Source organism: Paramisgurnus dabryanus, chromosome 7 (genome assembly GCF_030506205.2).
Source record: "Paramisgurnus dabryanus chromosome 7, PD_genome_1.1, whole genome shotgun sequence".
Taxonomy (NCBI): Eukaryota; Metazoa; Chordata; class Actinopteri; order Cypriniformes; family Cobitidae; genus Paramisgurnus; species Paramisgurnus dabryanus.
Window position 1 is genome coordinate 20,711,556 of NC_133343.1, and position 23,487 is coordinate 20,735,042.

The window sequence follows — 23,487 nt, forward strand, 5'->3', positions numbered from 1 at the left end:
TTTAAGAAAATTAAGGAATTTGAAAATAGAGTGCAGCACTTACTTGATGTTAAAAGGGTTATTAAGAGAGATAAAGTTCGGGACCTGATTAATGTTAAAATAGTTATTAAGACCGACAAGACTCGAAAATGATCTTCCTCGCGCTAACTGACACATCTAAAGCGTGCCGTGTGCACACAGACGTGCGGTTCCCGACCCCGAAATATGCACACATACATAGACAGAATTACAGTTTTAAAAATAAGTTTTGACAAGAAAAAATGTCACAAATAATGCAGCTGTCCATCACAGAAATGGCTGATGGTTCTGTCAAAAATGTAAACAGGCTGATGCAAACAAACATTTGCCTAAAGCAAATATATATCTGTCCAGATTCATTAGGGTATTAAATACTTAAAGTGTTAAATTAAGGTAAATTTAGGACAGATAAAAATGTGCGATTAATTTGCAATTGATGACAATCATCCGATAAATCTCGATAAAAAAAATTAATCTATGTACAGCCCTACAATAACAATTTTTAATAAAAATATACCAGTCAATTTCCTTGTGACTGGTACAAACTAAAACATTTTATACAAAACAGGAAAAAAATGGAAAAGCAAAAAACTTGAACTTTCTTCTCTGACCTTTTCTGTCTCCCTAAATCTAAATATCTTCTCTTTCATTTGGATATATCTCCTGTATTATCATGTCTCACAAAAACAATGTTTGAAATTTCAGAGAATTACAAAGTGAAATTTTTCAGTGACCTACAGATAACAGGTTGAGAAAACTATAAGCAAAAAGTATACACAATGTGGCTATGTGATACAAACCATTGCTCTGTTTGCATGAGCCACCCATGGAGATTTAATATACCTGAATACAGCTGTTACCATTCCCATTTATCTGTGGCCATATGAAAATTACTTCACCGCTTTTCATTCGAACAATGACAATGTGAGAGGTCGCAGAAAGTGTGCAGTTTGGAAACATTTATTCGGTTTGGTGATACTAGTGTTGCAGATATGACACACCAGACCTTTAACGTGCTGATAAAATAAACAAAAAATCCAAATATTGGTTTCATGTTAAAATATTTGCTATACTACACATAAAGTCTAGTCAAAGGGTCCTGCAGAAAATGGATACAATCACACATCACTAGCTTTTATTCGCCCGAAAGAGGGAAAAGTACACTTAAGGTCAGGCAGCATGGTTCTTTATTTACATCAGCAACATTCCACTTATTGAACATAGCACTGGTGCAGCCCTAAAGAGCAGCTGCCATCCTTTCCAGGCAATCCAAACATTTAAAAGCTGGAGGAATCACAGCCTGTAAAGGAGAGAGCTGTCCAATGTCCACCAGTCTTGTTTGGCATTTAAAAACATGGGACCCATTTACGCACACACAACTCCTATTCGAAAGATGCTTCAAACATAAAACACTGTTGGATTTGCAAAACTGAGCTGATTTTATTAGATTCAGCTTGTCAGGTTTGTGTACTGTGTGTAATGCAACGGTGTAAATTATCTCTATTCTTGTTATGTTCGGGTGAGAATCAGTAAAGACATATGTAATATAATATTACATCGATATTGGACACTAAAAGGGACATTCCACTATTTTTGAAAATATGCTAATTTTCCAGCTCCCCTAGAGTTAAACATTTGATTCTTACCGGTTTGGGAATCCATTCAGCTGATCTCCGGGTCTGGCGCTTTTAGCATAACTTAGCACAATCCATTGAATCTGATTAGACCATTAGCATCGCGCTAAAAAATAACCAAAGAGTTTCAATATTTTTCCTATTTAATACTTGACTCTTCTGTAGTTAGATTGTGTACTACAACCGACAGAAAATTAAAAGCTGATTTCCTAGTCAGATATGGCTAGGATTTATGCTATCATTCTGGCGTAATAATTCAAGGACTTTGCTGATGTAACATGGCTGCAGCAGGCATAGTGATATTACACACTGCCCGAAAATAGTCCCCTTGGTTACTTTCAATTATTAGAAAATTGCAACTTTTAAATACGCAATCTAACTACAGAAGATTCAAATTTTCAATAGGAAAAATATCGAAAGTGGATTGTGCTAAGCTATGCTAAAAGTGCTAGCGCCAGACCCAGAGATCAGCTGAATGGATTCCAAAACGGTAAGAATCAAAGGTTTAACCCTAGGGGAGCTGGAAAATGAGCATATTTAAAAAAAAAAGTGAAATGTGCCTTTTAATATTTGCAATATTTCTGCTATTATTTTTCTTTTAGCTAATATTTTTATTAAATACATTTAATGAAACAATGAAGAAAAATATTTTATTGCTACAGTATATTCTGTATGACTTTTGTTTGGAAAATTTAAATTTTTTCAAAAATATTTATGTGAAAAAAATATGCGAGAAAAAATTACCTAAAAAATACAGCAAAACTCCCCCACCACATTAACAGTTTTTTACTTTACTTTATTGTTCACACACATACACACATCAGAAACAATTGTCCAAAGATAGTCCCATGCTGTTGGGCAGTACCCTTTAAAAAGGTCCAAATATGTACTATTTAGGTACAGATGTGTATACATTTGGTTCCAATATGTACATTTGAGGTACTAATATGCACTTTAAAAATGTCTGGGTGCTTTTGACCCATAATGGGAAAATATTGGACAGAACACATGCTGGGTTAAAAATGTCCCAATTTCGGGTTGTTATTATGCAACCATGGGGTATAATTAGTGATGCACCGATGTATCGGCCGTCGATATTTATCGGCCGATTTTTGATGAATTTGAAACCATCAGCATATCGGCAATAGCACGAGAAAGGCCGATACCGATTGTTTATTAATTAACTGCATAAAGAAATCCATTATATGTAAAAAAAATGATTTTTAATAAAATAAATGCTTTGTTATTGTTAATAAAATAAATGCTAAATAGCAAAAACCACCTTTGAAGGTTGTCATGCTGTCTTCTTATATTTGTTTTAGCTTAATTTGTGCCTCTCTTATTATGTTGGTCAGTTAAATGTTAATTAGATCCAATCCATGTTCAGTAAAAATAATTTGATGCAGAAATAAACTAGCTAATAGACCAACTGTATAGTATTGTATACACGTGTTTAATATCGGTATCGGCCAGAAGTTGTCTGTTTAAATCGGTATCGGCCCAAAAAAATCCTATCGGTGCATCCCTAGGTATAATAACCCGACAGTTGAGTTAAAACAACCCAGCATTGGGGAATTTTAAACCCAACATTTAACCATTATTGGTCAAAAATATCCCAGCCATTTTTAGAGTGTGCACTCTTTGGTACCAACATGGTACTTTTTGAAAGGGTACAGGCCCAGTGACAGCTGGCAATAGCGTACATTAAGCAATAAAAGTAAGATGAAAAGACTTTTAGCCAGCAAAACCTGGCACTGCTCCTTACACAGGACAGGTCTGATATCAGACTTGCACGTCTTGTAACGAGCATCTGAAATGAGAGCTTGCCACTATTGTCACTATTTTGGTTTTGGAAGGCAGCTCTTCTCTGGCAGGCCTTAAAAGCATATGTTCATATCATTGATATGCCTACAGTAGGAACATTCATAATGCAGCTATAACATGAGAGAGAAGGGGGAGGTGTGTAATTCCCTTACTGTACGCCTCTAGCATCGGGAATATCAAGAGCACATTTCAGCTCCGGGCTGTATGCCAGGCAAGACAAGTATTCTCTTCTGTAGATTCCTTTTGACTTTTTTCACTGTCATATAAACTGTCGTTCTTTTTCTCTACAGTCTCTATCAATTTTTCCTTGCCTTTCCTCATTTCATCTCTTGGTAATTCATTATTCTTTTCACACTCCATGTATATTTTAGTTAAACTCAACTCCAATGGTTATACTGTAGCTTCCCATAAACAGCGGGTCTATTAACGAACTGTAAAATCCTTCAACACAAGAGGTGGAGTGAGTTTCGGCTCTGTATTGAAAGAGGAGAAGTACACATCCACTGTTCCAGCGCACCTCATGCAGGCATCCCTGAAACCGGAGCATCTGCTGGGGTGCTGGCAGGAGGTGACAAGCCCAGAACGGCTGGAGGATGAGATCATCACTGCGTTTCACCTTTATCCCCAGATACTGCTAATGAGAGCATGTGGGAATGCTTGCCATGCTGCCCGAGGATTTAGGTACTGACGACATTCAGAGGGACAGGATTCCAATATTACTTTAAGGTGCAGGTTGATAATCAGCCATAGGGTTAGCACTAGACTATACAAAATACCTATGTGTGAAATCTGCAGATGTATTTGTGGCAACTGTGCGGAGTGCACACACTTAACATGATTTATATCAGTGATCCTCAATACTGCTACTGAAATCCTGCTTTTGTGAAGAGTTTAGTTCCACAATCAAACATGCCTGCTGGTAATTTCCAAGTAATCTCCAAGCTGGATCAGGTGTTTTGAAATTACACAGAAAGGTAGATGTCTAAAAGTATGACTGAACACCTATCAATTTAGTGTGATTTCAGCAAGATATGAACCAACATTTTTGCCTATCCAGAAACAACCTACCTATCAATCAATCAATCATGTGTCAACTGGGGTCAAACTCATTACCACTGTGCAGGTAAAATAAATGCTATTTTAGGTTTGTTCTTTGTTAATGGTTAATGTTTGTACAACCTCTCATTTACCTAGCAAATTCCCTACATGATTTAAGTAGGACATCTTTGTAGACAATACAGACATAATATCCTTTCAACAAATCAGATTTCAAGGTTGAGGCTAGGTTTAGGTCTAGGGTAGGTTAGGAGTAGAAATGGGATTAGGGCTAACTGTATGATGAAAATATTGTTTCAGGTCCAATAAAGGACGTTGATTCAGGAACATGTCCTACTTGGCTAAATCACATTGTGCTATTTAGAATAGATACTTTTGATAAATGCTTTACACTAGGCATGGGTCGGTTACCGGTTTCAAGGTATACTGTGGTTTTAAAGAGTCGGTTTCAAAACCAATCAAATTTTCTGCGATCTTGTTACCAAGGTATGAGCAAAATTAATTAAATCATCAAGTCATGTAATTGATTTTGATGTTTACATCTTATATATATTACACTTTTTTTGAAAGAATATTCGAATTTAAGGCTTTATTTTTAAAACAAACGGTGCTATATAGCACCAAAAGTGGTTATTTGCTCGTAATCATAGAAGAACCATTTGAAGCACCTGTGTAGAACCATATAGTGCTTTGTAGAACCATATGTGGTGCTATAGTGGTGCTATATGGCCCCTATATGGTTCTACACAGGTGCTTCACTGGTGCTATATGGCACTAAAAATGGTTCTTCTATGGTTACGATCCAAAGCAACAGTTTTGGTGCTATATAGCACCATTTGTTTTTTTAGAGTGTACATGTTGTATGTTGCATAAAAATAAAATGTATTGTGTCCAGCTGAAAAGTTGTTTGTATACGCATCTGAAAATAACACATTTTAGTGTTGTAATGGCAATACGCAACACTGTGAAATCGTGGTATTTTTGCTTAAGGTTATCATGCTCCAAAATCTCATTCCGGCCCATGCCTACTTTACACTGGAATATTTAAGAGCTTTGTTTTTTATGGTTTTATTGATTTTTTTTTATCTTTAGTGTTTCAGTGATGCAAAGCCAATCAATTATTTTTAAAGTTGAACAAGTTTACTAACAATAACATGATGCTATTCATCTGCGTAAATAAGCTATTCATCTGCGTGTTGTAAATTCAAATAGATTTTTGCCGCAAGATTTCAATTACCTTTATTATGGGCATTTTGCAAGCACTGATGTTTGAATATTGAAAATGTCTTCATTGGTTATTTTGACCAGGCTTGTTGTTCCCATCAAAACATCATTAATTCAAGACAAAACTGTGCATTTAGAAGAGAAATGTTTATAAATTTTGAAGCTGAAAGATTTGACAGGATGCTTTTTGAACAATCAGATAAAATAGCACCTTGGTCGCACCCCATCAATAGGACTAAATATATTTTATATTTGTATCAAACTAAACGTAAAGAAGATTATAATTATATTAAATTAATGCAATCTGGTTGGTACCTCGCATGTACCTTCAAATGATGCATTCTTTACAACTCATGCAAAAAATAAACAAAAATTGTCCCTGTCTGGAAGAAACCTCATATGTCCAAAGAAGCTATTTATTAGAAAATTAGAAAAACACATTTGATATTGTGGCTTACATATGGTCAAGATCTTGCATGTGTTATTATTATATAAACATTTTACCAGAAATCGTATCATATGAATAATTGTCGACAGGCCGTTGAATTATTCAAAAATAATGCACACCCAAGGTAATGCGGCACAACGCGAAGCGTCAGTTATTCCGCTTATACCACGATTGCCACAGACATTGCTCTGGTGGTCATTTTAAGACATTTGACAGGGTAGGTGTGTGTTTATCAAAAAATAATGCATACCCGTGGAAAATTTCTGAATAAAGCACTCAACAGCCACATGGTATAAATATGTGGGTGACAGTTACCGACAGTTTGAGGATCCAATGCAGTTATGAGGTTTAGACACAAGGGGCCCTATTTTAACGATCTGAAACGCAAGTGCGAAGCGCAACGTGCAAGTGAGTTAGTGGGCGGTTCCTGGGCGCTGTTGCTATTTTCCCGGCGTGAGAAATAACTCTTGCGCCGGGCGCAAATCAATAAGGGGTTGGTCTGAAGTAGGTTCAGTATTCATAGGTGTGGTTTGGGCGTAACGTCAAATAAACCAATCAGAACGCTATCCAACATTCCCTTTAAACGCAAGGGCGCAAGTTCCATGGCGGGTTGCTATTATTATGACGGATTTACCAGGCGTACGCCAGGAGCGGTTTACAGCCAAGGAGACCCACATTCTTGTAAGAGCAGTCAAAGACAGAGAAGTTGTTTTGTATGGGGATAGGAGAAATCCGCCCAAATCAGCGTAGGTTAAACAGGCGTGAGAGGAAATAGCCACAATTGTCTCATCAGCTGGCATCCCCAGGACGTTGTGCCGCAAGCGCTACAATGATGTCAGGAGACGGGGGAATCCCAAGCTTGCCAGCATAAATCAGGCACGCCGTGTAACGGAAGGTGGATCTGCCTCTACACAGACGCCAGCAGAGAGGACATCGCTGCGTCCACCCTCACTGCTGAAAGGGTTTGGGGGCTTTGAAATCGGACCCAAGAAACGCAAGCAAGGTCCAACCTTACAAATCAAGTTCATATACATTAAGGTTTCTTATGAAAGCATTTTAATCATTATTTACATAAAATAAACGTAATGCAGCCACACAACAAACTTATGAAAATATTTTAATCGTTATTTGCATGAGAATTTTTTAACGCAGCCACACAATAAATAAAAACTATCACCACAATGCTCACCACTATGATTTCCCTTATCTCGTGTATTAATATTTTAAGTGTAACAATTTATGATTTACAAAAATAACTGTTGCATCTGTGTAGATTAGATGCAAAGTGTGTGCGCGTTGTGCACGCTATACATTATGGTCAAGCATGCGCCCTTAAAATAGCATAATGAACAACGCGCAACGCGCCACTGACTTTAAACTTTTTTTTTCTGGTCTTTGTGCAATTGTTTTTTGAAACCGCAAAATAGCATCAGGGATGGTTTGCGCCGGAACACGACTCTTTTTTTGCGCTGAACCGCCCAGGGAGCGCAAGTTCATTCCCTAGTTTGCCGACATGCGTCTGTGGAGGGAAAAACCCGCTGTGCGCCGGTGCAAAATACGAATGATACATGCGTCACTGACAAAGTCAATTGCGCTGGGTGCAAGATAGGGCCCAAGATCTTTTTAATAGTTTTCATTGGTAAAATATTTGCAAAACCAACAGACAAAGGGTGACCAATATAAAAAAAAATATAAAAAAATTTGGAGATCCTTGATAATGAAATAATAGAGGAAAATAAAACATTTTAAAAACATTAATTACCAAATATACTGCAAAAAATGCTGGGTTGTTTTTAACACCAAAAGTCTGTAGAGGAGCGCTTCCCGGACTCAAAATGTTAGCTTGAGGGCAAATCATATATGAAAAACAAACAAAAAACTCCAAGGCACTCTCTGTAGAAAAGTAAAAAAGACTTTATTGCTATGGCTTGGTCATAATAAACCTTTAAAACACTTTGGTCATTATAAACCTATAAAACTCTGACGCGTTTCAGCATACAAGCCTTCGTCATGGACGAAGGCTTGTATGCCGAAACACGTCGGAGTTTTATAGGTGTGTTAGATTTTAAAAATGTTTTAGATTACTACAACTTGTTTTGTATAAAATCCACTTGTGTTATCAGATCTGTCTAAAAACTTGATAAAACTTCAAATTTCACTTTAAAAGTACAGACAACATTTCTGCAGCTAGAGGTCTGCGACTTTTTTGTCAAGATAGAACAATTCTCATTAAGTGCTCATTTACCACGGCAGGATATTAACGGATGCAGTAAGTAGGAAAACGTGTGGTGTGAAAAAAACTCTGGATTCTGATGGCTCAGATGGAAAAGGACCATTAGAAACATGAGAGCAGTAGAATGACTGAAGGAGACCAATTACCTGTTCCTTTGTTCCGGTCCACGAAACAGTATTTGAGCTCGTACTCACGTAGAATGTCATGGACTTCCTGTAAGGGGTTGAGAGAGAGAGAAATGGGTGAAAAAGTGGCACTCAAAGGCAATGTTGCAGCAGAAACTATGAATATGCTACAACATTTGTTTATATTCTCATACTACTGTATGGATTTCAGGAGAAGCCTCACTGATTTGCTTATAGTTCAATCATGTTGCACACATATTGTACAGGGATAATGATTTTATCTATGTACGATTTAAGATTTAGGAGAAAGAATTATGTAAGCAGTATACCCAAATCATTCACATATAGGGTACAACAAAAACAAAATGTTCTTTTATCATTATGAAACTATATACAATGATGCCGTGGACATGAAAATCTGTTCCTAACGGCAGCCACAACCACAGAGTGTCCAGTGTTACAATATCAGATAAACACACACATACACCGTGTCATAAATCTCTTCCTCTTCCCTTTTATGCACAAAGCAGGCCCTGCTGTCACATCTAGCACATGTGTTAAGGGAGATAAACCAGAGGTGCCCACACTGCCTTCGTGATTCACAAAAGGAACATCCAAAGGACACACTTGAATTATGACAAAAAGGTAGTTCTGTTTTCACTAGAGGACACCGTATTAAAACAGTGTGGGAGCGTTATTGTGCCTGTGCTGGATTACTGTTCACTGTGATATCTCCTTTCATGACATTTCAGCTGAAACAAACAGTTCTTTGTGAGATGTTTGTAAAAGCTTATCTGCAAAAACACTTTGTATTTCTTTTATTATTGTTTAACTTGTTGTTTTAGGCCTGCTGTCACTTTTACACTAACATTAATCTCTGAGATATAAGCTCTGAGCTACAGGAACACTATGGGGTGGTTTCCTGGAAAGGGTTCATCCTAACCCCAACCTAAAATGCATATTTGAGCTGCCTTAATTTATAAACATCTTGGACTGACATATCTTAACATATATAACATATTCTTTTGGCTTACCAGTATTGTTTATTTGTAAGGTATGTTCATAAAAACTACTTAAATGTCCTTATATAACTAAGGCCTAGTCACGGACTAATCTGAACCCTGTCCGGGATATGCACTTAAAAAATGTATCTCCTCCAATATGTTTAAAAACCATTCAAAACTTCATATACAACATGTATGCCTTATGATGTACTGTACATACAATACATAAACTACATTTTACTGTTCGGTTTAATCCATAGAAATGTGCTTGGTGGTTTAATTCACGTTCTCTGATATTTTAAAGAGCAATGTACTGAGTCTCTCTGCCTCTAATCAGAGTCAACATGACACTTCCCACACAATAAAGTCTGCCTCTGTTATGGCTTTCTCTTAACACAAAGCATTACACATCCATTACAATGGTCCATAAATGGGCAAAAAGCTTAAGGTCGCATCCAGGACCCTTGGATATGGATTGAGACGTTAGGAGCAGCATCTGTGTATCTGCGGTGTATGTGTTTGTGTATAAACTTCCATTAAAATAAATCAGCTAATAACATCTGGAATATCTGAGGGCTAAGAGAGATGGATAGGAAAGTAACTTTTAATTGATAAATGAATGTTCCTGATATTGTTTATCAGTGTGTGTACACGTGAGACTGCGACTTAATAAGAACAAAATGTCTGTGTTAACAAGGAGGAATTACAAAACGGCACGTTAAAACTAAAAAGGGAGAGAGTAATTTATCACAGTACGAGTATAATTATGCACCCTTGTTAATCATTTGCTCATGTTTTTTTGAGAACTCAAGACTGAGAATACACCACCAAAATGAGATCTGTGATCTGTAATGATGTGAATGTATTGTACAAAAGCACAATGTCACCCAGCCTGTAACTGCTTGAGGAAACTTGCACTATGACTGCACAATACAGCCGGGTAAGAAGCTTTAATATATTTTAATACATTTTAATAACTTGAAAAGGGCCATGTGGGGACTTTCCTAAACATAGCTGAGTCATGACATAAATAAAGAACTGAAATTTTGAACCACTGAAACAGAGAGATAAAGCCGAGTCAAAGGAATTGAATGAGTCACAAGGTAAGGATCCTAACACTAGTCATATTTAGCTATTAAGAAGCTTAGCCAAATTAAAAACATATAATTAAATAATTATGATACAGAATTACGACGTTACTTCATTTATTCAGGCAAATCATATGGTGTAACAATACATCGATATGGAGATACATTGATTTTATTTCTAATGATCCGATGCATCGATGCCATGCCACACGTAAAAAATCGATTTAAGGTACCTTTATTTTGACACGCTCCACGTCCTCATTCCTTGACATAACGTCCATCTACACATTTCCGCCAAAGGGCAAATTTTGGTTTATTTTCATCTGCTAGCATCAGCAAGTAAATGTCATGCAGCAACAAAGTGGTTGTAGCAGCGAAAACACAGCGAAAGAGACACAAGACTGACATGTTGATCAGTTGATTTTTTTAAAGATCTCTCAAAAGAGACCACTGCGCACTTGTTTGACTGTACGATCTGATGTTGTGTGACAGATCAAATGCTTAAGTTTAACAGCTTTTTATATTAATTTATTTTTCAATTTAATTAAAAATTTTCTAAAACTTCCTCAGTGATTGTCACTATTGCACATTTTGGCACAAAATACTAAAAGACTTTAACTGTTGGCATCATACGCTTGATTTTATGTGACATTTTGCCCCTCATTATTCATTTTTCTTTATAAAAGATTTTTTTATTTTTGTTAGTTTGTTGTTGTAAATGTTCCAATTGGGACAGAGTTGTGCCATTTACAAAGAGTTTAATTAAAAGTTAATGTTATATATTTTGGTTGCATTTGTAAGTCAAAAATATAACTGCTTAACTAGGCGTAATATCAAAATATCAATAAATTAATCGAATTGTAGTCGCATCAAAGAAGTGTTTGATGTATCTGGAAAAATCACATCGCTGGGGGAGAAAATCGATTTTGTATCAAATGGTAATAAACTGTCCGATTTACATCACTACCAAATCATGTGATTAATATGTGAATACTTTGTAAATATTTAACATACAGAACAAAGACATTTATGTGGGTTTGTAACAACATGAGAGTTAGTAAATGATGACAGAATTTTAATGTTTGGTGAACTATCCCTTTAAGAAATAGCGGTTTGTAGGCAGAATCTGTTAAATAGCATTTTTCAGCAAAGTCCTCTAAGTGCACAGATTAATTGTATGAGAGAGGATTTAATTAAAAGAGTTTTTAAAGGGTTTTCCAAATTTCCAATTTTAAGAAAACTAACCAATTTTTTAGTCTTTAACCTTTTGTATCTATGCGCTTAATTGCTTATCATTTAACCTTCATTATATTATTTTTTGCATATGCATTTTGCACAGTAACCCATTTTCATGCACATCTGTATATGTGCCTTTGCAGTTGTTGGTCCTAGGCTATGGAATAGCCTGCCTCTCTCCTTGAGATCTTTATCCTTTGTATGCGAGTTCAAACATAAACTAAAGTTGTATCTTTTGGAGCGAGCATTTCCTTCAAATTCATTTTATCCATGTCTTTTCTACATTCTGAATGTTTTATGTACTTTATCTATCTTTTTGCCTTATGCTTTGTGAAGCACAGTGGTCAACGTCTGTTGTGTTTACTTGTGCTATATAAATAAAGGAAGAAGAAGATCTGTAAATAAAACAATAAATTAGCTAACCTGTGATGTGTGTCATAGCTTTGGGAATACTGTCTACGTTTAACATATCTAAGATGAGGAAGGCTGATCACTACTGCTGTCACCTTCTTCAATAGACACGTGCTGATGGTTAGGAGCATGTTCATGGAGGAAGACCAGATAGTGGAATTGTAAAACGCAGTGAAATGTGAAAAGCCCTCTCAGATAAAGGGTTTACTTTGCTCTGTGGGGACTTGAATCAACAGCTAAATGGATGAAAGATCAGAACTAAGCATAAACAGAAGATAGACAGAAATCTTCAGACACAAGGGTTTAAAAACTTATTGATTAGCCAGCGAGACTGGGAAAACACAAAAAAATTCTTTAATGACAACAATTTAAGTATTTAGTAACAATATACCTTTAATTTTGCAAAATAAATCAAAATTTTTAAGTACTTTTTTGTTAATGATTTTCTTTATTATTTATTTAATTAACTGAAAAAAAAACACATTGATTTTTTTATTCTCCTTTTAATTGATTGATTGTTGCAGCCCTAAAAGGCACATACTTGTCATTGTCAAAATATTTGTATGTGCTAAATAAAAGAGTGTTCAGAGCGAGCATGCACCACATCACTCCAGTCCAACATCTGCTAAACCAAAAACACCAAAGTGGACTGTCCAAGTTTTATAAGAGTTAGGAAATTGATATTGCCTCAAATATAAAGTGCATCAGAAGTCACCTGACACAAAGCCAATCATCTGGCTTTATTTCTCCTGCCCCCCACCTGTGACTGACCTACTCCTAAATTATTCAGTGTAAGAGGCCAAACTATTGGGTATGTATGAATGAGAAACAGAAACAGAGATGCTGATAAGCCAACACTTGATGACATGAACACAGTGGTGTTGTGCACCTGACACTCTCCACTGATACAAAGTGCAGTCCTCTGTAAGTTTCTAAGTGTTCATAACACAATATGCAGTAGCTGCTATACGCCTCAAAGCAGGCTGTAACAGTATTGTATTGTGTTTTATCACACAGAAATCATAAGATAGATATTTATGAACCCCTGAAAAGCACGTGCACGTTCAGTGCGCTGTCAATATGCAGACACAACGACGAGCAGCGTGAGGAAGATATTGATTTTTCCCGAAGCAGAAAAAAAATATTAAAACTCCCTCATGGTTCCACGTATGCGACATGTTTACTGACATTAATAATGTTGGAAAACTTTGTAGGAAATGCCACAGGCAGCAGCCACCTTATCTCAGAAATGAAAATCTCCCACTCAGTTGCTCTTTTCTCTGATTCAGAGTTGCAGGATCTCCGAATGAATCCACCAGCAAATACGCATTCAACAACCACTATAACATAACTACTAAGAAGTGACTTGTCCACTTACCAACTGAACGAAGGAGAGCTGATGCTTTTATCAGTAAGGAGTTAATGTGTGTTACATAGCATCATTTTAAAAAAACAATATAAATTACAAGAAAAATAATACGGGGCGTTCGTCTTATACTTTCAGCAGTTTTTTTTTGTTAATTTTGTTTTATAGACGCGTTTACACTAACGTTATTTTTTTAATGTTAAGTTATTTTAAAGCGGATTATGTTTTGGGTAGCGCGGTTTTCCGACGTTAAAAGTATAGTGTAGGTCTTTTTATCTCACTGTCATGCAACTAAACATAACCATTTACTCCCATATCCCTATTTTAAACTAACCGTTGTTTTAATAATACTTTCTATCAACTTATTATCTTAAGCAGTCGCCTTTTTTGTGTATTTATTGTGGCTGCTAAATGAACGGTAGTAGTGCGCTCTGCAGGTGAATGTTTAACAAGCATTGAACGTGCATAAACTAAACGGCAATTTATGTGACCTCAACAAACTAACAAATGTTGTCCATGCCATAAGGAACCCCTCGCTGAAAAGTTATTCTCTTTAATCCTAGGAACCATCTAGCAACTTTCACCTGTCAGGCTAGTATATTGAAATCCCTCTACCTGGTTAGTGGTGTCCTGTGGCAGGTTCTTAATAAGGATCTTCCTCCTGTTGCTCAGCTCTCTGCGAGTTTTCTCCAAACGTCTTTCAATCTCCTCCGGGTCCAGTTCCGGTAGATCTCTGAGGATGGCGAACCCCTCGGATGCTGCGTCGTCATCCTGTCGGCTCGCGGGGCTGTCAGACTCCGGGTGAGGTGAATTTTCCCGCTTCGTCGCGTGTACGGTCGGCGGCTGGATGGATGAAGCGGCCGCCATTTTGCAGCGCTCGGTGGAAAGTGAGTCGGATAGAGCGGATAGGTGGGCGTCTGTGTTTCTAGTCAAACCCATCGACGGCACACTTGAAAGTAGTGTGGATCACCCCCACAGCAGTACGGCGGGCGACCTCCACCGATAGAAAACTAAACTCGTTCTGCCTATGAACTGTCCCGCTTAAGCAACTTGTAAAATCATCTCTAAAAGACTAACGCGTTCATTCTGATGACAATATAATTATGCAGGAGAATAGCAGCAGAGCAAATTACAATAATATATAACTAAAAAGAGTTAATTATTTAATAGTAGTTCGTTTATAATTGCTGTTTTTATTATACATATTATTAATTTTATTTAAAAACGATTTAAAATACATCCTAAAACAACCTACGATGATTTTCTGGTCTTAAATGCTTTATGGTGGTCTTGGTGGTCTCATAAAGGCTTCCCAATGTCTTCTTCCTGGATTTTGTAAACTTGACATTATTTAAACTTTTATTGGCTATTGTGCGTGGAGAGATTTTTTTAATATTAATTGTGTAAACATCTAAAATGTTTCTGAAATGAAGGCATCTCTTTTAATTTGTTATAAACTGGATGAGATGTGGGAATGAATGACTTATGCCGCCGCCACTCGTGGGTGTGCTAAATGCCATCTTCTGGCAGACTCCTTATGTCCCTGAATGAACGCTTTCAGTTTCGAGCTACCCATCCCACAGCAACAATATTTACAGACCATCGCGCCTTAGCCTACTCTTCTGGGAAAACTCATTGTAAAAGCACCCTGCCCAATTTCTGGATGCAGTTTGGACCATCAAAACAATTAACAGTTTGAAACGGTAGTCAAAGCATAAAATCAAAAACACGATAGCTTACGCTGAAAAATATAAAGTGACAGTGCGTTATATACTGTTCGCCATTTCAGTATTTGCAAATGTGAGCAATAAGCAGAGCAATGCGTTAGCAGCGCAAAGGTCATGGGTTCAAATCCCTGGGAACATGCATATTTATAAAAATGTATATCTTAAAGCACTCTCACTTTGGATATGTAAATTGTAAAAAGTAAAATCATTATTTTACTGATTTCCCATCACCTCTGAATCATCTAAAAGGAAACTCACAGATGTGCGTTCATCGGCTCCACCTGAACGTGAACCCACGGCCGTGTCTAAAGCACATGATTAAGCGCGTCTATGAGTGGGATTGAGTGGAGACCAGAATAATTCAATGGTTTAGAAAAGTAGCGCGTGGGCGCGCGCGCGAGTGCCGCCGGAGCTAGCGGATCGCGCATCTGGGACGCGCTTGTGTTTATGTAAAGGGGGTGAAGAAAACCTTGAACCCATCTCTGGGAGCTGCGCTGAGTATGTGTGGGCGGTGGTTTTCAAGTCATTATGTGAATGTGTGTGTGGTCCTAAGCGAAACCACTGGCGATTTATTCATGTACAGACGACAGAGTAAATTCGACACTGATACATGCATGTGCTACTATGAGGTTAACACAAAATACACAAACAATATTGAATAAGGGCAAATCAGAAGTGCGCATCCCCATGCCCTATTTAAGGGGCTGAACTCTGGAGGGAGATTGGCACATGTGTCTCATCCGTTTGGAACACACTTAGCCAATATTTTTCTATTTATCTTATCTCTTTATCTACTTTTTTATCCGTGACGAACAGGCGTCCCCTTTCCGAAGTGCCCTTCAAGTGCGCAAAAGCGCCGTTTGGATTTGGCCCTAAGTATTTAAAACGATCTATTTGTGCATTTGATCAATTAGTTAACAAAATAAGCAGACAGAGAGCATGTACAGTTTAGTCGGTTTTGCTCTGATTCGCTTCAGCAAACGCGCCATTTCTCCACTTTGGCCCCAACTTGACAGAAGTGATCCACTTTTGTGCCATAATTTTCGTGTCCTCGCACCTCGCGCTGTAAACCTTGAAACAGAGATGGAATGACCGTGCATCTGTACCGTAAATTTACGCCTTTATAAGATGCGTTTTCTCCAAATCGACATCAAGTGCATGCAATAAACACTTTATCAGTATGCGCAAATCTAACCTCTGATGTTTGACTTGCCACGCAATGCTAAACATATAAGGCCGCTGGGACGCACTGCACAAATCACTCCCGCATGTACCTCCTTTATGTCCTTGTGCGCAAATCCTCCGTGATCCACGCAGTGACAGCTAGCGAGGAATGGCCTGCACTTCACACGACCTTATTTACTTGTTGTGTTTGTGAATGTAGGTCAAAAATGGACTGATGACGATGAGGAAGGTTGTTTGAGAGCAGATCATATGTTAATCCTGCCCCATAAATGCCTGTGTTTGATTATTAATGTAACAAGTTATAACCATTCACTGTTTTGTCATTGGGGGGGGGGGGGGGCATTTTAATAAGCACAAATTGGAGACGTATGATAATGTGAGCAACAGATGATAATGCCCAGACAGAAATATTTTAGGCCCACAAAAAGAAAATTCACCCTCATGTGTCGGTTTAATCCTCAATGTCTTTCTTTGTTCTTCCAAACACAAACACAGATTTTTTTTTGTTGTTGTTTTAAGTTTTCTGGTTACTACTCTCCAATAGTAACTAGAAAGTCCTTTAAGCTTCAAAGGACTCACAAAAACCTCCCCCTGACTTGTCATAATTTTAAGTGTCCTGAAGGCATTTACTCCTCTCCTTTCTTGTTAAGGATATCACATGATTTTAAAGAAAACATCCTAAAACTGCATAAACCACAATTCTGGCACATGAAAGAGAGGCACAGATTCATCAAATAATGGATTATATTAGCTTTTAACCAAACTCTTTTGTATGCCTACAGGACATTTAAAATATACAGCACAAGCTGAGTGCAGTTACAGTATTTGTTTAACACTTTTGGGTTCCTTTTGAAGCTGTGAAAGCGGTCACTATCTACTCCCAATTCTGCATTTTGGTTCTGAAGAACAAAGACATTGGTGAATTAAATGACATCTTTTTGGGTAAATTATGACAAAGTTTTCATTTTTGGGTGATCTATCGCTTTAGAAAAAATAACCTAACTGTAAATTGAGCAACACAGTATATAGCAACCTTTTTTCTATGTTCAAGTATACACACTAAGTAATGACACTACTTGCTGATAAATATTTAAATAAAACTCATATACTGTCTTTTTATGATGCTGAATGATGTATTGCATGTCACTGCATGACATCACTGAGGACATTAATTACAATACTAATAGCACTCACTTTAAAAACTGAACATTTAACACACTAATAAGGCTATATCTCGATTTACCTCTTAAAGGAAAACACCACAGTTTTTCAATATTTTACTATGTTCTTACCTCAACTTTGACGAATTAATACATAACTATCTTTTTTCAATGCGTGCACTTAATCTTTGTACAGCGCGTCGTGAATGTGTTAGCATTTAGCCTATCCCCATTCATTCCTTAGGATCCAAACAGGGATGAATTTAGATGCCACCAAACACTTCCATGTTTTCCCAATTTAAAGACTGTTACAGGAGTAGTTACACGCATAAGTATGATAAAACGTGGCAATTTTTTAAGCGGTTAAAAATGAGAAGTATATTGTATGGCGGAAAAACACTTAGGTTGCATAACTTCGAATTTGGGCGCATCCACCTAAAAAATCGCCACATTTTATTTTGTGCCACCATACTTACTTGTGTAACTACTCATGTAACAGTATTTAAATGGGGAAAACATGGAAGTGTTTGGTAGCTTATAAATTCATCCTTATTTGGATCCTAAGGAATGAATGGGGCTAGGCTAAATGCTAACACATTCACAAAATGCTGTATAAAGATTAAAAGTGCACACATTGAAAAAAGATAAGTATGTATTAATTTGTCTAAGTTGAGGTAAGAACATAGTAAAATATTGAAAAACTGTGGTGTTTTCCTTTAAAAGTGTAAAAAAGTGCTGTTCTAACGAGCGCGTTATATGTCCCTAGGTTGTCTAATATGATGACATGTTTGTCCTGTGGCAGCTACCGTAGCTTCTCATTGCATTTCAAAAATGAGGGGAGAGCTGTGGACTGAGCCATTGGTTGCAATTCACAGTCTTACTGCTAAATACCGCTAAAAATCCCACAGTGCACCTTTAAAACATAGATCAAAACTTGATGACTCCCATTTTAAGAGAAATGGGCAGAAAATATGTACAAGGCTACTATGTATCAATGTTCAAATATTATAGTGTGTGTATAGTGTTGTGCTTTGTTCTGATCATGTGCACATGACTTCTATCCCAATGTTAAAAGCTTAAGAACAACTTTGAAAAATGTTAAAACTCCAATAAGAACTCATGACAAAATCACTTCTGGCGAAGATAAAAGGTTTGTAGTGTATGACACATTTATATCTACTTTGTTAAACTTTAGATGTATATACATGGTATATCATTTCATTCAGAAAACAATAGTCACAATCCCTCTAAAATCATAGGAGCACATCGTCTACATTTCAGTAGACAGGCAGTTGAATGAAAGTGCACATGGGTTTAAAAGGATATGAAAAATATCACCGCGTTCCATCAATACTGACTAATGATTAAAAAAAAAAATACAACATTAATGGAGCTCAATCATCCGTGCCATCACACATCCACACACAATAACGTACACAAGCAACAACACACGCATTCTGTTTGTCCATCACTCTCACAACAAATGTAAAATAACTGGGCAGCAGACAGAAATACAACGAGAGCTTATACACACAGTGGTAAGTCTAAGCAGTCTCTCCCAAGTCATCTTTAAAATATTTCAAATATCTGGCAGTGGGTTTAGAGACTAAACCCATGTGGCACAGAAACCTTGGTCACATTGCACAGTGTCTGAAGATAAATCTTCTCACACAGTCACAAATGATATACACCCGTGAAACTACCAAATACAGGACATTTTCAAGACTCCATTCGCAGATGGCAGGACTCTCTTTCTCTCCTTGATGTGCTGCACAGGCATTCGTGTCTATTGTTCCTTGAAATTCTTTGTCTGCTCTCCCCACAGGAAAATCTCGTGGCATGTGTCTAACTCAAATGTGCCATGAATCGAATCCTTCAAGGCTTCCACATGCAGTCTAATCATGGAGAAACTAGGGCCGCATCCTAAAAATGGATTCCAAGGGCCAAACAGAAAGCTGACAGTTCAGTCAGTCAGTCAAGTCAGTCAATGTTTTCCCATTCATTTATCCCCATCTTAAATCCAGTTAAATAAATAGTAGAAAAATAATCCTTTAATCTTCATTGGAAAAAAACTCGTATGCACCTGCCAAATCCACTCCCTAATTACTTCTAAAGGGTGGCCAACTGTTTGCTTCCATAGTTTATGCAGATATGACCACTGTCCACTAGCTATCAGTGGGTCCCCTGGGAGAGAGGGAGTTCTGGTTCTCTCTTCTCATTGGAGGATGCAGGGCCTGACTTGCTAGGGTTGATGGATGAAGAGCGAGGGCTGAAGATCAGTGGCATCAAAGGCAGGGTTGGTGGTTCGGGAGTCACAGGTGGGCAGGATCAGCACTCGGCATCCACGCTGTGCACGGTAACGGCCGCCTGGAGATGGTGCGTATGCAAGTGAAGGGGGTGGTGTGTGTGGGGGTGCCGATACGGGTGGAACTTGTGGCTTAGAAGAGCAGCTGTTTGTGGAGGTGTATCCAGGTCAAGGTCCTCATCGTGATTGCCCACGTCAACGCCCGCAGACAGAGGATCGTTGTTGCACGGTGGATTCTCACTGTCCTCCTGAGGGCTCATGGTACTGTAACCTGCATATAAATAAACAGGATCAGTCAAGTCAAAAATTAAAACCTAGCAGAACAAGAAAAACAAAGACAAAGCTGGCGAAATCATGGTATGAATCTTCGTTGTTCTCATCTAACGGTTTTTTGTTTCTCAAAGCAAACAAGACAAATAAGATTAGAAATTAGGGAATCTTATTATATCTGGCTTTGTGTCATCTTGCAGAAATAACACATCTTTAGCGTTTTGAGGAGACTGAAGTCCTAAAGTCATTCGATTAGAATTAGAAATTAGGATTTAATTTCATTTAGGTTTCAGAGATCCTGCAGCTGCCTGCTATTGCTCAAGTGGAAGGGGAGTTTACCCTACTTGACACTTCAGCTTATACTTTTATACCGTTTTTAATACTACAAACACATTTCCTGTATTTTCTGGTTGTATTCTAATAAAGAGACTGAGAAATAATTATATATGATCACTATACAATTGCAAAAACAACAAATCTAATGGTAGCATAGTGGCCTAAGACTTTTGCACAGTACTGTATATATACACACAAACAAACAAACACATTGTACATGGCAAATAATATAGATGTAACAAGTGCAACCATGTAGCCACAGTGCAATGTAAAAACTGTTATTATAAAAAACAGCTACTAAAAAGTACTAATAAAGCAATAGTAATGATTATAATAATTATAAAATTATGGTGCAGAGAACTGGCAATGGTTCAAAGTGGAGTTTGTTGTTATCATCAGTCTCTTTTTGAAATGGATGCAGATATCAGGGCATTCTGGAGCAATGTCCTGACAACTAGTTTTAACTACACCTATTATTAAAGGTACAGGTATAAAATTATGCTATAATAAGGCTTCGTAAACTATATTTGTAACAATAGAGTACCATTTAAAAAACTGCACAATAGCTTTTAATTCCCTCAATTAAAGCAAGTGGCCTTAGGCAACAATTCAAAAGAAAAAAGATGAACATGAAATAAAAAAGTTAACAGGTTTTTTACTATATGCCTTTATGCGAAAAGCAACCACCATATAAAAAAGTGCATTATATATAATCTATTATTAGTATTATTGTTATTATTATAATGCACTCGTAGAACGGATGTGTTAATTCTTTACACATCTTTTTGTGTTAAACTTTTAACACATTATGTGTAAATTTAACACATTATGTGTCATTTTGTGTCGATTCTGTTTTAAAATAAAACACAAGTTGTGTTAAAAGTAACACAAAAAGAGATTGCTGGATTCTGAATTAGGATTAGAATCAACACTAATCAGTCCCTCCAGAAAAACGCGATTATGGGATCGCATGACTCAACACATAATCAGCCAAAGTCTGCATATTTATTTTTTTAAATACGCCACACTTTCGCAGCATAAATTGCAGATTTCCGTGCGCAAAATATGCAGGGCTTGCATGATTTTATAATCCCCGCATTTTTGTTGCAAAAATCCCATATATCTTTGCAGAAAGTTGAAAAATGTTGCATTTACTTCACACAAGCTCAGCCATGTCCCCTGTTGCCATGGGAACGTTACGAAGTGAGTGACGTGATTATGTGACATGAACATCATTGAAAAGTTGCAAAGTTCCCGCAGTTTTTGCAAGTTCCCGCAATTTCATCACATGAAATTGCATAAATATCCTGCATATTCCATTGCATTTAAAAAAAAAAATGCCTCAAGATCAATGATTTTGACCGCAACAATCACAAAAAACTCAGCGTTTTTCTGGAAGGACTGACTAATGTGTGGTTTTAACACATTCGTTCTAAGAGTGTGTTCATAAAAATCTACAAAGAATGAAGATACAGTCAAGTGAAGCAAGTGAAGCATCTTTGATGTAAAGAGGCCAAACGTCTAGCCCAGTGGTCTCCAACATGGTGCCCGCGGGCAAAGAGTCTGTGAGGTGCCCGCCAAAGCACATTCTTTAATAGTCCCAATTGTAATATTTATTTATTACATATTTTTTATATTAGCTTTTTAAACGATGATAAAACATCAACAAGTAAAATAAAATAAGTAAAACAAAAACGTTTTGAGTAGACTATATCAAAAGTAGCCCTCCAGATTGTTTTAACCATTGTGGTAGCCCTTGCTCACAAAAAGGTTGGAGACCCCTGGTCTAACCGCATGACAGGATTTAAAACAGGATCAGAGGTGAAGGAAAGGTCAAAAACCTCTCATGATCCTGACTTTGATCAATGTTTGTATGAGCTGACTCAGAGAGCACAAACTATAGCCTTTACCCGCCAGCCAGCCAACTTTACTGACCACTGCATCTCTCCAGCTTTAAAACTTTAAAGATTATAAACAAATCATGATCCAAACATTACAGGTACTTTACACATTAAACCACATCTAAATCTATAACATTCGATGTAATATTAACTCTTTTCCCACCAGCGTTTTAAAATAAAGTTGTCAGCGGCAGCATTTTTTATGATTTTCACAAAAGTTTAATGCCTTCCAGAAAATCTTCTTCTTTAAATATATAAGCATACAATATAACAAATGAAAGAACCGACCCTCTGCTTTAAAAAAAATAAGTTTTATCCTACCTTCATTTGTTCTCTTTTAATCACCTCTCAAATATGAATTTTTTTCAAAAATACAAAATTTTGATACAAAAAAATTCAATTTTTGTAAATTACTTTTGACAGACATCCGATTCAGAGCCATCCTCAAAACATAGTTGGGTAGAAGTGCACCCTGGTGGATAATAGAGAAAATACGGATTGCCGGAAAAACTTGTCATTGTCAGGGAAGCGTTTTCTCTTAATTGACGAGTTAAAGGAATATTCCATTTTCTTAAAAGAAAAATCCAGATAATTTACTCACCACCATGTCATCCAAAATGTTGATGTCTTTCTTTGTTCAGTCGAGAAGAAATTATGTTTTTTGAGGAAAACATTGCAGGATTTTTCTCATTTTAATGGACTTTAATAGACACCAACAATTAACACTTAAATCAATACGTAACAGTTTTTTTCAACGGAGTTTCAAAGGACTATAAACGATCCCAAACGAGGCATAAGGGTCTTATCTAGCGAAACGATTGTCATTTTTGACAATAAAAATAACAAATATACACTTTTAAAGCACAACTTCTTGTCCAGATCCGGTCGTGATGCGTCAGCGTGACCCCACGCAATACGTCATGATGTCAAGAGGTC

The 23,487-nt window shown here is 37.1% G+C and overlaps 2 protein-coding genes across 3 annotated transcripts in view; both read right to left on the reverse strand.

Moving 5' to 3' along the window:
• The window catches only part of raver2 (ribonucleoprotein, PTB-binding 2), a 79,571-nt gene extending 64,862 nt beyond the window's left edge, over positions 1-14,709 (reverse strand). For both annotated transcript variants that reach the window (XM_065239876.2, XM_065239871.2), the window contains exons 1-2: positions 14,283-14,709; positions 8,584-8,650 (exon numbers count right to left, since the gene is read on the reverse strand). In XM_065239876.2, the coding sequence (XP_065095948.1) occupies positions 8,584-8,650; positions 14,283-14,606 (391 nt within the window). In that variant the 5' untranslated portion in view covers positions 14,607-14,709. The remainder of the gene's footprint in view (positions 1-8,583; positions 8,651-14,282) is intronic.
• A 4,176-nt stretch (positions 14,710-18,885) lies between these two features.
• The window catches only part of cachd1 (cache domain containing 1), an 89,404-nt gene continuing 84,802 nt past the window's right edge, over positions 18,886-23,487 (reverse strand). Inside the window, exon 27 of the mRNA XM_065239863.2 lies at positions 18,886-20,315. Within this exon, the coding sequence (XP_065095935.1) occupies positions 20,068-20,315 (248 nt within the window). The 3' untranslated portion in view covers positions 18,886-20,067. The remainder of the gene's footprint in view (positions 20,316-23,487) is intronic.